The sequence below is a fragment of the Syngnathus floridae genome, chromosome 5, assembly GCF_059516105.1.
Source record: "Syngnathus floridae isolate MCC-2025c chromosome 5, RoL_Sflo_1.0, whole genome shotgun sequence".
Classification (NCBI taxonomy): Eukaryota; Metazoa; Chordata; class Actinopteri; order Syngnathiformes; family Syngnathidae; genus Syngnathus; species Syngnathus floridae.
In genome coordinates, this window is record NC_142417.1 from 19,738,942 (window position 1) to 19,754,894 (window position 15,953).

Here is a 15,953-nt window from a genome sequence, read left to right on the forward strand (position 1 = left end):
CAAGACTGCGTACAGACAGGAGGTGGCATAGACTGCAACGGACAATATGGACTGCAGAAAAGATAATCGGGACCAACCTCCCATCTATCCAAGACTTGTACCTGTCCAGGACCAGGAAACTTCCAAGTAACATCTATACAGACCTTTCTCATCCAGGTTACAGTCTGTTTGAACTACTTCCCTCCGGACGGCTTTACAGACCCCGTACGCCAAAACCAGCAGACACAGACACAACTTTTTCCCCCAGGCTGTCGCTCTGATGAACTCACACCACTCATAGAGTCTCAGAGTCATTGGTGTGCAATAACATCTTGCTCTCAACACTTTATCTTTGAATTGTCTATATTACATGTACTGTGTCCTCTCTGCATCCATTGCAGCCTGGTCATCCTGGAAGAGGGATCCTCCCATCTGTGGTCTCTTCTCAAGGTTTCTCAATTCCCATAGCAGGAGTTGAGTTTTTCCTTGCCCTCCTGGGAGTTTAAGATCAGGGGATGTTTGAGAATAATTGTAAATTTTCGCACGTCCTGAATGTTGTTCCTTGTTTGGCATGCCCAAACATGGCCAGTAAACTTCTTGAATCTTGAATACATTGATCAGCCACAACAAAGTCATGGGAAAGAATAGTAGAAGCTAGGCTTGGAAACAGATGAAGATCTGTGAGCAGCAATATGGCTTCATGCTGAGAAAGAGCACATTTGATGCATTGTTTGCTCTGAGAATACTGATGGAGAAGTATAGAGATGGCCAGAAGGAGTTCCATTGTGTGTTTGTGGATTTAGAAATTGTTTATGAAAGGGTACCAAGATAGGAAGTCTGGACTTGCAGAGAAGTATGTGAGGGTAGTGCAGGACATGTTCAAGGAAAGTGTTACAGTGGTGAGATGCGCAGTAGGAATGACAGGTCCATTCAAGGTGGTGGAATTACAAAAGGTGGTGGCTCCTTTCGGCTTTTCCCTGAAGGGATCGCTACAGCGAAACAACTGTTTTTTTTTTGTTTTTTTTGTCCAGATGATTCGCATGGGAAGTGTTTGGCACAGTTTTTACAGATGCCCTTCCTGAAGCTATCCTTTGCATTTACCTGGGCTTGGGGCCGGCATGGGGACATGTGCTCCACTATGGTTGCATATGGTTCCCTGACCGGGAAACGAACCCAGGCCGCAGGCGGGGAAAACTCCGCATCCTACCCACTGGACCATCAGGGAGGTGGAATTACCAAAGGTAAGGTGGGTTAAAAAATATAAAGAATATTAACAAGTAATTTTTTCAATTACCGCGATGGTCAGTTGAAAGTCAAAGTCAAAGTCGAAGTCAAAGTCAGCTTTATTGTCAATTTCTCCACATGCCAAAGACACACAAAGAAACCGACATTTCGTTCCCCCCTATCCCACGGTGACAAGACATGGCTCACAACAGACAAACAAGTAAACAAGTATAACAAAAGCGTGCTGAATAAATAACACAACAAATAAATAAATAAATAAATAAGAGGAGCAAAAAAAAAGGAGCAAGTGCGCGTACAGCAGACATTCCCGAAAATAGCGCAACAGTGCCGCACGCTACGCAGAAGGTGGTAGCGAGTTCAGGGCCCTAACAGCCTGGAGAAAGAAGCTGTTGGCGAGTCTGGTGGTGCGGGAGCGCAGGCTCCTGTACCTCTTCCCAGAGGGCAGAAGGTCAAACAAAGAGTGAGCCGGGTGACTCACATCTCTGGCAATCAAGGTTGCCTTGCGGGCTCTAGTAACTCCAAAATACATATTTTGCACTGCTGGGACGCCGTTGTCGTGCTCCCATAGCAACCAGCGGTAGCATGGATTTTCGACAAAATCTGCTGCCCTTGTCTATATATAGAAAACAAAACAAATGTACAGTAGTAGAAGAGACATAACATCTGTTACTAAATTTTGATGATGTGCCAAAGGATAAGTGCTCGCTAGATCGTTTGGCTGATTATTCATTGCTATAGTCTGCAATGGGAGCATCGTTTCCCCCACCCTCAGCAAAGAGAAGCTGTGTTGTCACATTCCCTCACCTGCATCACGAGGGTTGGCAGGTACGAAATGGACTACAGCACTGACGAGCCTGCTAAAAAGAGTAAGAAGTCTACACCTATCCATAACGCATCTATTAGGCAGCTTCGCTGCCATAAACATAAAAAAAAATCCTGTATTTCAAAACAACTGGACGTTAACTAAGCAGAGTACGGTAATTTTCGGACTATAAGCTGCTACTTTTTGCTCAAGTTTTGAACCCTACGGCTTGTCGTCCGGTGCGGCACATCTATAAATCTTTCGTGATTTTTGTGATGACTAATACACTTATACACTCGTTAAAAGAATGTGGACCGCTGTTGTGCAGCACCGCTTTGCTGGGCGGAGGGATATGTGACACGGTCACTGAGGAGAAGAGTGGTGTGTTGATCGCATGTCCATCCGCCAGGCGACAAAAAAAATGCATTTGATGCTGCTTTTAAGTTAAAGGCAGTCAATTTGGCTCTTGACGTAGGAACTGCAGCTGCTCATGCAGTGTAGAGTTTTCTTCCGGTCACTAGGAGGCACTGGGCTATTGTTGATGACATTTTGTTGCGTCACCCTTTTCTTTCTTTATTTCCCGGTCACATCTACTCTGGAGCTCTACGTGTAGCTCGCTAGTTTAATGTAACTTAGAGCTTTGTGTGTGAATAAAATTAGCATAAACAGACCCTCATCATGGAAAATGCTAGAAGAACAACAAAAGAGAGACTGAGAAAGCGTCTGGTGAAGTATATCTGAGGCTATTCCAATCCGACACTGTGGAGGAAGACTTCGATGGTTTCAGTGCACAGGAGGAAGATGAAGTCTCAGTGACTTTTACTGGTATTTTTCGTTAACCAGCACTGTTAGTGCTTTATCGGCTGGCAACCGGTTCAGAGTGTCCCCCAACTACTGCCCGATAACTGCTGGGATAGGCTCCAGCACGCCCGTTACCCATGTGGGGACGAGCAGAATAGAAAATGGATGGATGGATGGATGGATGGATGGATGGATGGATGGATGGATGGATGGATGGATGGATGGATGGATGGATGGATGGATGGATGGATGGATGTTAGTGCTGTGCTTCTGTGTTGCTGCTGTGTTACTGCCATGTCTCAATGACTTTTACCGGTATGTTTTTTTATCCCGCTCTATTAGTGCTGTGTTACTTCCGTATTGCTGCTGTGTTACTGCTGCGTCACAGGTATTGTTTGGCAAAAAAGTTAAGGTATGTTATTAAAACTTTGAAAACTCTTTCTGTGCACCGTCTTTCTTTGTAAACAGCTCACAGGCACATGCGGCTTTTAATACGGTGTGCCTTATGTATGAAAAAAAAACAAGATTTTCCCCTAATTTTTGCTGGTGAGGCTTATAATCAGGTGAGTCTTATAGTCCAGAAATTACGGTAAGCAAGCAGGAAACAAGAGTAACATGCCTTTGTTTCCTTCTCTGACAGAGTCAGGCTGATGTGCCAAATCAGGCAGGCTCCACCCAAAAAGTGGGCGTCAGTAAGTCCATCGCCAAGTTGTGTCAAAATACTGTTAAATTCTGTGAGTTGTTTTTCAGGGGGAATTGTAGAATCATTTTTCAATACTGATCCATCATGTAAGTGCCTATGTTCAGCCCACTTTACGTAGTGTCCCTTTAAACATTAAAAAATACTGGATTCCATAACGATAGGATGTTTACTAAGCATAGTAAGCAAGCCAGAAAAAAAGAGTAACATGCCTTCGCTTCCTTCGCTGATGTAGTCAGGCTGATGTGTCAATCAAGCAGACTCTACCCAAAAACAGGGCATCAGTAAGTTTACAACCACTCTGTCCCGAAATACCATTAAATCACTTCAGAGTTGTTTTGGGGGGGATTGTAGTGCTGACATAATTTTTTAATACAGATCTAACACAAGTGCCAATGTTGGGCCGTCTTTACTGTTCGTTTTATGTATCAACAATATGGGGGGGGGGGGGGGTGTTGGGGGGGGGGTCCAGGGTTTTGTACTGGTTACCACACCAAGAGTGCTTGCTGGCTGGCTGTGACAGCAGGAATGACACACGGCAGAGTCTTGATGCTCAGTTTAAGATTAGATTTCGAAGAAATAGATGCCAACGGCCCGCTGAACTTAACGGAGGTAGGCAAAATCCCCACAGCAGTTGGCCGTTGGCCTCAGATAAGAAGGCGCTAATGCGATCATGAATGCATGAATATCACTTGTAAGAAACGTGAGAGCTCTAAGTTGGAAACATTTGGTAAACTCAAGAAAATGATCCAGGAGATTTTAAGGTATTTTCATTTTTTTCAGTGTTTTGGTTTTTCAGTGTTTCAGTTTTCGGCTTTTGTCTTCCTCATTTTTAGTTTTTGGTTCCAGCGCATCCCCATTGCCAATGACATGTGAATGCTGTGTGTTACAATGTACACGGTTACTTTTTTCAAAGAGCACAGAGAATCTCTGCAGACCCCTCCCACCCTGGTCACAGCATATTCCAGGTACTGCTATCAGGAAGGAGGCTGAGGCATCTTGAGGTAATGTACCATTGAGAATGCCAGCTGCAATTAAGGATTTGTCGGTACCTGACATTCCAAGCAGTTGTGAAGTCAGGATTAAGCAGCAAGAGGGTGGATGTGATATCCACTAAAGCTGAGGGAAAACAAACATGATCATTAATGTCAGTTTCATTCTATAATGTTTGTCCATCATAGTTTTCCAAACTTTATTGTAACATGACATTTTCCATGTCTTTCAACTATTTTAAATGTTACATTTTATGATTCACACCACTAAACAAAAATATCACAAACATGAAAATTTGTTAACTCAAGTCCTATTGTTTGAACACAAAGCTATAGTATTGTTTTGTGTAAATGGCAACATGTGGACCCATTTTTTTAAATCATCCATTACCAAGCAGTAAATCACACATTACCAGCTGCTATAAGGTATTTTATATTATTTTTCAAAGACTTTATAAAATCATGATAAGGTGTAGACCAGGGGTCGGGAACCTTTTTGGCTCGTGAGCTATAGGTTCCCGATGCCTGGTGTAGAGTGTTTCTTCCAGAAGTGCATTTGTGAGATCACTCACTGATGCAGGCCAATTTCATCAACTTTGCGGTAAATACTTTGTGACTTTGATTTGACAGACTTTAACTGTCCATATGAAAAATGTACCTTAACAATAACAATATTGAACAATATTTCTAGCATTATCATTACGTGTTTTGGCTTAAAAGAACAAATGACTCTAAAGCCTCGTTTTCACTGACAGTATCAAACCTCCTCCACTACTGTGCTCTACTGTAATCAAAAGCATCCATTTATGTTTGTCAACAAAACAAGAGTAAAATTATATTTCATGCTCTCGTCTCAATCAACATATAACAAAGGAAATGCTGCCCAGGAAATTGACCTGGATATCACAATTTCATGCACAACTTAGTCATGTTTTTTAAGTGGAAAAAATATGACAATAGAGCAACAACATCTAGATATGACAAATTTAACTACTGGTAACAAACGTTTTTTTTAACAAGGATTAATGCTACAAATTAAAATTATTGCACCATGCGATGCATTATGGGCACAGAGTGGTGAGAGCATATAAGGCTATGCAATGTTTCTTCCGACTGTTTTTCGGTGTCACATAAATTAAAAAAACGAGTGTACGCTCTGCATTGTTAGCACAAAATTTGCCATTGTCCAAAAAGTCAGCTGCATTTGAGAATTGAGTCAGGTTAAGTCAAATTTAACCCTTAACATCATCTAAGGGGTCACAAACATTTCTTAAACTGAGAGCTACTTCCTGGGTACTGATTAAGGTAAAGGATTACCAGTTTGAGACACACTTCTGAAATAGCCAATTTGCTCAATTTAGCTTTCACTATGTGTTATTATTGTCATTTCCAGTTCACATGTAAGTGTGATTTTAACAAGAATAGCAGAAATACAGTCAAACCTCGGTTTTCGACTACAATCCGTTCCAGAAGGCGGTTCAAGAAGCGAATCGGTTGAATTCCGAATCTATTTTCCCCATTACAAGTACCGGAAAAAAAATTAGTTTATAGTCAAGAATAAAAAAAAAAAAATGTTTTTTTTGTTTTTTCTTAGCATTTGCGCATTTTTGTCCGATCGCCCAACTGCAGCGCACCACCGAACGCGCAACCGTAGCGCGTCGCCGACCGCGCAACTGCACCCCGCTGGTCGCTTTATTGTGACAGAGCTGTCGCTAAAATTTAGAAAATATTTTTAAAGTCCTGATGTACTTTCCAGAATTTACGTAAGTGGATCTCAGTGCGCAGGGAACTTAATTTTGTCCGATCGTGCAACTGCAGCGCACCGCCGAACGCGCAACAGTAGCGTGTCGCCACCGCGCAACTGCGCCGCGCTGGTCGCATTATTGTGACAGAGTCGTCGCTGAAATTTAGAAAATATTTTTAAAGTCATGATGTACTTTCCAAAATTTAAGTGGACCTCAGTGCGCAGGGAGCTTAATTTGGTCCGATCGCGCAACCGCAGCGCGACGGGCGCTCATTGTCGCACTGCTTTAAGAGCGTCTTTGTGTTTAGGATGGCTTTACTGCTCCCACTTGATTTCTTTGGAGGCATGATTAGGGGTTAATACAATCCTCAATGTAACGAATATACAATACCTACGGAGTCAGTTGGCATCGGGGCCGTGCGGTCGGGTTTACTCGGGTCCTCCTGGCTGATCTGTTGCACGCTCTTTATTAGACAGATTTCTGTATTTTTCCTCATGCTTGGTCGTGTAGTGGCGACTCAAATTATATTCTTTAAACACAGCGACCTGTGTGCCACAAACCAGGCACACGGCTTTACCTTTCAGTTCTGTAAAGAAATACTTGGCAGTCCATGTCTTGTTTAAAACACGGCACTCGTCAACTTTTCTTTTCTTCGCATCAGCACACATTTTGAGGGCAGCATTACTTCGCGCTGTTCACCTACGCACAGCTCACATGCACGCACGCTGCACGGAAGTGCGACGCCTTTTAAAATAAAAGCAGCACAGTTGTATTGCATGTACGACACTGATATTTGTATTTATTTATTAAGTTGTAATCAAATGTAATTTATGATTGCGGGCCGGACAGAGACGCACAAAGGGCCGGATGTGGCCCGCGGGCCGTATTTTGCCCGGGTTTGGTATAGGGGGTTGGCTCGTATAGTTATGCCCTTTTCCCCCCCTGGTGTCGGTCAGAACACAGGAGGGAAGACGTGGTTCAATTTTGATTGCTTTACTGAATTATTGGCAAAAAATTAACAGGCACTGTGGCTCATAGGGGCATACAGGCAAACTGGCAAAAGGGTATAGGCACAAGTTTGGTCGTAAGGATGTGAGAGCAGGTGTGTGTCGTCTACATGGGTGAGTCTTTGGGCGTGTGAATGTGATTCTTGTGTGTGTGATTATTGCGTGTGAAGGGTGTGTGGGGTGTGTGTGTTTCTACAACAGACAGATATACAGCACATAAGTCAACGCTCAATTTCTGACGTCACACAACACTAGTAGACGGCACACATTACATAACTAACTGCGCGTAACGGTTCCGCTATACTAAATAACCATAAATGAAATACTCTCGGCAACACACCAAACATAAGTCATCGAGACAACAAAATACATTTGCTGGCGACCGTTAGTCGCCGTGCCGCTGCGTAACGGCTGTAGTCGTGTGTACGCTTTAAGCGAGCACGCCGGAAATGTCAATCAAACGGCGCTCACACGAAGCAAACCGCGATCGGACAAGCGGCACAACAGTGGACAGTAGTAACAATGAAATGTATATATTCACTTCTCGCTTACGCTAGCATTAGCTTACTTCGTAGCTTGACTGCAGTGATTGATTACAAGACGTGTTCATAAATATCGTGAGGGGATTTATTTTGCTACGTGTTATAGTATAAGTATGGACAAGTCTTCTGCCGTTGACATCATTTAATCAATCAAAAAGTTTGTGGAGCAAGTAAACACTACCTCAGCTAAAAAAAAAAAAAATCTACAAATATGTCGACTGGAAAATGAGGTGCACCTCTTGCAGCCTAGGGGGAGTGGGGTGTGAAGTATCTCATTTACATTTGAAGAAACCGCACCAAAACGGCTTGCTCTGAGCGGCACCTCATAAAAAGTAGAAAGGAGGGACCTGTGATGGTATCAAAACGAGGAAATCAGACAAAAGCACTTTATATATACCACAACTGAATGAGTAAAATGTAAAGCAGTAGAATTTATTACCGTGATACGTAAGCTTTAATTTAAGCCGATCAAGTATAACTACCGTAATTTCCGGACTATAAGTCGCGTTTTTTTTCATAGTTTGGGTGGGGGGGCGACTTATACTCAGGAGCGACTTATATATGTTTTTTTTTCACAAATTTTTACTTGATCATTAAGACATCACTTAAAAGTATAGTTGACCACTTCCCATGTTATTTTTAGTATAGTTTATCACTTAACATGCTTTTATATCTTTATCTTGAACATATTCAAAACATAAAAAATAGAGAAAACATCAAATAAAGCAATTAACACTTTAAAGCACCATATCCAAGTCCACTGTCTGTTTGCTCCTCTTATATTTATTATTATTATTTATTATTATTTGTTTATTTATCATTTATTCAACACTCTTATTTATTCATTGTTTATGCCTTCTTGGGTTTTTTTGTGTTGCTTGTATGGATATGTGTACTATCTCACCGAGGGATAGTGGGAACGTAATTTCAATCTCTTTGTGTGTCTTGGTATATGAAAAAAAAAAATCGACAATAAAGCAGAGTTTGTCTTTGATAAAACAACCAAATAAACAAAACAAAAAACTACATCTGAAAAAAAATATATTTTCAGACGAAACTGGATGAGGGCGCTTTAAATTTCACCGTTGGCCGTGACTCATCAACTGGGTGGGGTTAAGAAAAATGGCACCAAAAACAAAGTCATATTTTGCAAGTTACAAACTTCAAGTTGTAAAATATGCAGCTGAAAACAGTAATCGAGCAGCAGAAAGAAAGTTTGGAGAACCGTGATGTACCAATGGATTACTATTTCAAGTGACGTCAGTGGCACCGCGCGGCGCGACCCACGTAAGGACGACCGGCATTATTAGCGGTGATCATTTCTAAGTGACACGGAGGACAAAGAGTTTAAAGGAATTAAGGATTTGGAGTGACATAGAAGGTTTGAAAAACTATTATGGCTTTTACGCACGCCCGGTCCTACTCTACTGAGTCGGGGGCCGGCGCTTGGTCGAGTGGCTGTCCGCGAACGGTGCGTGGGGCGCGTACATGGCCATTACGCACGCACGGTCCTCTGCCATGGAGCTATCGTCTCTGGAAGTCCACGCCGCCACACGCTTGGAAGTTTGTTTTGTGGAATAAAGAGCCGTTTACCAAACCCACGTCTATCCTTGTACTTTGTTAACGCTACAATATAGTTATACACTAGATCTGTGGAATAAAGACGAGGCTGACGTCAGGGCGCACGCGCGGCGATGTTGACAAAGGACGAGGAATTTGATCGAGGGATTTAATGGATTTAAAGTGCACGGATGGTTTGATAATAGTATTGCTTATATTATAGTTATTTGAAATATAGTTTATCTATCGTTATATGAGCCTGTGGAATATTTTGAAGTGCAAGCGCCCTCAGCCGCGCGCAGCCATTGTTGACAAAGAACGATCGATGGATTTAATGAATTGGAGTGACACCGATGGTTTTATAAACATGTTATTTATGTAATGGTTGTCCTAAATCACTCTATATGTTACGTCAGGCCCGTTCTCAGCTCCTCATTTGTTTTTGTCACGTTAGCATACCTATCGTTTAGCCTGTTGCTATCGTATTGAATGATCGATGGATTTAATGGAGTGACACCAATGGTTTTATAAACATGTTATTCATGTAATAGTTGTCCTTAATCACTCTATATGTTACATCAGGCCCGTTCTCAGCTCTTTGTTTGTGTTTGTCACGTTAGCATACCTATCGTTTAGCCTGTTGTTGCTATCGTTTAGCCTGTTGTTGCTCGTTCATGACTGTTTTTGGTGTGGGATTTTGTCGAATAAATTGCCCCCCAAAATGCGACTTATACTCCGGAGCGACTTATAGTCCGGAAAATACGGTAATAACTTCTTCGCTGCCGAATTGGACATTTCTGACTGGTTCACGTTGATCACTGTGGCATGCTAAATTTGTTCTTGTTTCCTGCTTTATTGTGCTATAAAACAGCCATATGACGTCCGTACTAACATGCATTACATTTTAGTTGGCACTCCTAAAAGTTTCAAATTCTTCCTTAGAGGGAAAAAAAAACAATTGGCAAACACATCTAACCTATGTACTGTACATAGTCCATTACGGTTCCAAAATATACATAAATGGTGATAAATTCTGAACAAAATTAGTATTTTTTTTTCTTTTCACAAAACTTTATCGACTGTCACCCAAATTTGTGGACATGGATGTAAATCTCATTATCGTAGCCTGAAAATATTAGAAACATTTTGGGTTATAATAATGCCCGAAGCATATGCATATAAGTTTGGGTTTAGACAAATCACTGTCCAATCTGAATGTCAGTTACCTTCCTTATCCAGCCAATGTTTCTGCTGGCGGTAGAGTAACAACTTGTTGTGTACATAGGGCAGCAGAAACTTGAGACACCAGCTCTCAACACCCAGCTTGTTCTCCAACACCACAATGGGGCTGCGGTTGTAACGTCCCTCTGGACATGGAATCACACCAATCTCATCACTGGGAAAAGAGACAATGGAATTAGAGTAGGTAAGAATCGTATGTAGCGAATGTTCTCCTGAACACCAATAGAAGATCACGAGAAACTACTACACAGGTGTCAAACTCTGCACCTGAGTTACATGATCGTGATCAGGCTTTCGCAGCCCTTGATGATAAGATGACCATTTGAATCGGGTGTGTTGGAGGAGGTAAACAACTAAAACAAAGGATATTTGGCCCTCAAGGACCGGCATTTCACACCTGTGCGCGAATATAAATACATTACTATTTGTAAAAAACAAATCACAACATCTAAACCTGTAATCAGCACTTTACATAAAACGTCCATGTGTGTGTTTATATAGTATATACTTTATACTACATATACATATACCGTATTTTCACAACCAAAGGGCACACCGTACTAAACGGCGCAGTCTCAGTTGTATTTAACACACACATAGGGCGCACCGCATCATAGGGCGCATGCATGCCATGATTTACAGTAAACAAAAAAAAACGTCCCGGGAGCAAGAAAGTGAGTTTGGTTGTACAAATCGGGTTCAGTTGAAGTTGGGAAATTGTGTAAAATGTAAACAAAAACAAAATACATTTATTTGAAAATCCTTTTCAACCTACATTCAATTGAATACACTACAAAGACAACATATTTAATGCTCAAACTCAAACTTTATTTATTTTTTCAAATAATAACTTAGAATTCATGTGTTAGGGTTTTCCAGGTTATCTTTATCATAGGATTATGTTGGAATGCAACAGGTAATAAATACCTTACCTTGTCCTCCTTATCACAAGGTCGTAAAACATCCCCTGACATGTTTAGACTAGAGGACAAGGGCTTTAGCCAGTTTACCCAAACCCCCACTCTGTTTCTCTTAATAAATATCCCATCGCAGGAACGAGGGTTCAGACTTCATTCTGGAGCGAGTGAACTCTCCACCTGCAGGTGTCCAAAAAGGACTTACTTGTCTCCCGTGTGGTTCTTGCAAAATATTGTTTGAGTGAGCAAATCTCTAACATTTTGGTGCCGAAACCCGGGATCCCTCATACCCGCTATCTGGCTGACGAAGGAGGACGTGCTGCATTGTCGACAAGCCAGTGTCCATTAGGAGGACCTGGAGAAGAAAGTCCTGGGAAGAGAATTCTTCGCTGGGCCAGCATCTTAGGTCTGCCTTCGTCTGACAGAGGTGGATTGACGGGACCCGGCAGTGCAACGAACTAAGGGAACAAGTAAGTTAAAGGCCTTAAGTTGTGTGCACGAGACATACGGCTTTGGTTTGTCCGAGCCATGAGATACGGCTTTGGTTTGTCCGAGCCATGAGATACGGCTTTGGTTTGTCCGAGCTATGAGATACGGCTTTGGTTTGTCCGAGCCATGAGATACGGCTTTGGTTTGTCCGAGCTATGAGATACGGCTTTGGTTTATCCGAGCTATGAGATACGGCTTTGGTTTGTCCGAGCTATGGGATACGGCTTTGGTTTGTCCGAGCCATGAGGCCTAAAAAAGCGCTGGAGTTAGTGTGATTGAGTGTGTGACTGGTAGGATAAATTGACTAAAAAGCAGTTCTAGCGTTGATCCACGGCAATAAAACAGGCTAGTAATCTGTTGAAAGGTCAATTTAAACCTGCATTGAGGATCCTCAAAGAAAAAAATTTTGAAAAAAAAAAAGTGTAAAACCTTAAACTACTAGAATTAAGATGGGAAATAAAAACGGTAAATCTCTACCTCTTGACGGAGATGAGAAGTACATGGCGAGTAGATTTCTTAATTGTATGCAATATATGCCGAAGTGGAAGAAAAAGTATGGAGTAGAAGGGAAGTTGAGAGTTGAAGTGTGGAAGATAGTAGTTGATGTTTTAGAAGAGAGTGTGAATAAAAAGAAAAATGGGCTGAAAAAGAAAAGAAAAGAGAGAGAATTGGATTGTGCTAAAATGTGGTTGAAAGCTTCACAAGAAAGAAGAGAACAAATCCAAAAGACAAAAGATAGAAAGTCCAAAAGACAAAAGATAGAAAGTTGAAAAGTGATGAAGCCGCCATTCAATTGAGATTTGAAAAAGAATTCTGGGTACATAGTGGCATCCCATTCAATGATGCAGATGAGAGTGCTTATCAGCAACATCTTAAAATTCCGCTCCTCACTGGTTTCCTCCCTGACTTGGGCAGTTGGGTGAGAAAACACTTGGTGGAAGCGGACACTGCTTGGTTTACAAAAAACATGCAGTGGCCCAAAGACGCTGACAAAGGGATTGAGAAAGGCAGAAGTTTTGATGTATTTCATCTAGATGATGATAATGATCTAAATGAAGATACAACAATCTTCTACCAAAGTTCCCAAAGGGGCAGAGGAAGAGTTAGATACCAACAACGTCGCAAGCCACCATTCAAATCAAAACCCCCATCAGATTCAGACAACTGTTGGAACTGTGGGAGACGAGGACACTTTGCACGAGAGTGTCGTTCTGCAAAGCAATATCAATCAAAGGGTGCAGGAAGGGGCAGAGGAAAAGCCAAATTTTTAGCATGACAAGCTTCCTCCTCTTTGACCGCTTATGCTCATACAGAGAAAGAAAGGATAGATGCCCATATGACAGCAAAACATGTCATTGTCAGATTATTAGAATTTTTCTTTACATTATTAGAAGTCTTGTCCATCCAAGAAGTATGACAATGCTGTTTGTATGCCCAAATTACAAATGACTAGAGCTCAATTTGTGTTACAATAATGTTAAAATATGCAAATCAAGTGGTAAAGAAATGCAACTTGCTTCTAGAAGATAAATAAATAAAATTAGAATGTGCTGTCCTCGTGTGCATGGGAGGGACCAGCTCATGATCGACCACAGGAAATGGCCAGCCTGTGACGAATCATTGTTGCTGAGACCTACCTTCTGCACGCGAGAGCTGTGCATGTGTGTGCGTATGTGTTAAAGTTAAAGTTAAAGTCCCAAATTGATGAAGATTGGCTAAACTTTTAGTATAAAGAAATTTGCTAGACTGTTGTCTATTCAATTTACACCGCAGAACAGAAACAATTTTGGCAGATAAAAATGAGAAGAAAAGAGAGAAGTCTGTTTGCGAGCAGAAACTAATCCACACTAGTGCATGTTAAGTGTCGAGCTCACATGAGAAATTCGATGAAGGAAAAAAAAAAAACGACAGAACATGCTTTCAGGAATTGGAAGAAGCTAAATTGTGAATTTAAGATTTTGCAATGCTACATTTGATAGGAATAATTGATTGGTTGTGTTATAAGATTATACAAAATTCTAAATGCAAGCTAAATCTGAGAGATTGAGTTCTTCAAATTTAAAAACAAAACAAAACAAAAATTCAGATTAATTTGCCAGTTGTTTGTTTTAGTTAAGTTTTTTTGGACTGGTGGATTGTTCTACCAGGAAACCTGAGTTGAAAATGATATATGAATGCTGTGTGGTGAGCTTGGATGAATTGGGACCAATGTGATAGTATGACTCCTTTTTGGAGACTGTGTGAGATGCATATGATGAGCATTGATGAATGATTGCCTGAATGAGAGGTTGAATGGTTGAAGTCGTTGGCGACTACTATAGAAAATTAGTAGAGCGACTTTGATGAAAGAGTGATTTTGAGCAGGTTGAATGTTAGAAAGAAACACGTAGCTTTTGGATTGATAATTAACTAGAGAAAAAACTGGAGAATCAGTAACACATGTAGAAGATGTGTGAACTGAGAAATTGAGAAGCGTTTTGGAAAGAAAGTCAAATTAAATGATGATGGTATGATCGTATGTCGTAAAGAACGGATTCTCCCAAAAAGTTTGTCAAGGTGTGAGGCATGGGCGTTGCCAAGCCTCAAAAGGGGGGAGTGAGTAGGACAGATAGTGGAAGATAGTAAGAATACAACACTTTATGACAATGAATTTTTGAATACATTTGGTGTTATACTGTGGTAATTTTTTTTTGTTCTGGTGTAGATAGGTTAGCAACACGAGAGATTTAGAGGTTCAAAAGAAAGACAGTTAAAAGAAAACATTTTTGATTTGGACAATTGCAGGCTAACAGGAACATGAGAACGATAAGAACTACGAGGTGGGATCCAATTTCATTGGGGATATTGAGAATTCACAGCACCATACTCTAAGTCACATTTTTGAGCAAGCATGACAATAACATGTGAGAGGTCAAGACATACAGATCAGGGCTTGATGTGGAAAGCAGACCTCGATGAGTTGATTTTCAATAATGATAGTGAAGACAACATACTGTCCGATTAAATTGGAACTATAGATAAAATGTAGCTCAAAAAAAAAAAAAAATAGGATGAGTTGCAGGATTTACGATATAAAAACGAGACCGCTGTTATTAGAAGAATTTGAAGTTTGGTAAACAAACGTTACCAGCAAACTGATGGAAGCAGCTACATTTGGAGATAGTCTTACAAGTTTGACGTCCCAGCCTGTCATTCTCAGTGTCAGGGTCCCTGAAAGCCAATCCGAGTCTTCGCCTGCAGCCGTGAACAACTACAAAATGGTGCCTGGCTCTGAAGCACCTTTGACCTTTGGCAAAGGACAAGAAAAGACTCCTGTGCTTGGAGGGGGACAAGTACACTCCGGAGGACAGACAACATCCTCGGGGACGAGAAAAGACAGTGAAAAGCGGAGGAACTCACAATGATGAAAATTGACTCATTTGAACAATGGACTCATTCAAGAATGATGGATGGGGTCGCTCTGAAGCAACAACAAAAGAACACCAACTTGAGAGGGTGACGTGCGGCAAAAAGATATGGACTTGGAGTGTCCGACAACCAAATCGCACTCCTTGGTACGGCGTTACCAAATTTGGTGAAGCTTGGTTCAAAGTGGAAGGGAGATTCATTGTGCACTGAGTTTGACAGAACTGAGGAGATTTGATAAACAAATAAATAAAAATTTGAAAAATATGTAGGGCTCCAGAGAAAAGCATTATAATCAGAGATTGAACGGATTTGGATAAAACAAATAGGCTAAAACGGTAGGAAACAAGAGCAAGATCTGGTGTTTTGGCTCATCAAGCTTAAGACGTAGAGGTCGAGTTATATAACTTTTAGAACAGGACATTTGGCAGTCAGGAGGGAGCTAGGTTGCTCAATGTACCTACTCAATACAACAGTAAGGTTTTTTGTACCACAGTGGAGGTCTGATGGTCAGAAAGTTAGGTACG

The 15,953-nt window shown here is 41.3% G+C and overlaps 1 protein-coding gene across 4 annotated transcripts in view; it reads right to left on the reverse strand.

Moving 5' to 3' along the window:
• Window positions 1-15,953, reverse strand: part of ptar1 (protein prenyltransferase alpha subunit repeat containing 1) — a 94,524-nt gene that overhangs the window by 43,944 nt on the left and 34,627 nt on the right. For 2 of the 4 annotated variants that reach the window (XM_088375159.1, XM_088375158.1), the window contains exons 2-4: window positions 11,823-11,990; window positions 10,600-10,769; window positions 4,580-4,646 (exon numbers count right to left, since the gene is read on the reverse strand). In XM_088375159.1, the coding sequence (XP_088231285.1) occupies window positions 4,580-4,646; window positions 10,600-10,769; window positions 11,823-11,990 (405 nt within the window). The remainder of the gene's footprint in view (window positions 1-4,579; window positions 4,647-10,599; window positions 10,770-11,822; window positions 11,991-15,953) is intronic. The other 2 variants (XM_088375161.1, XM_088375162.1) reach the window with 1 other exon arrangement.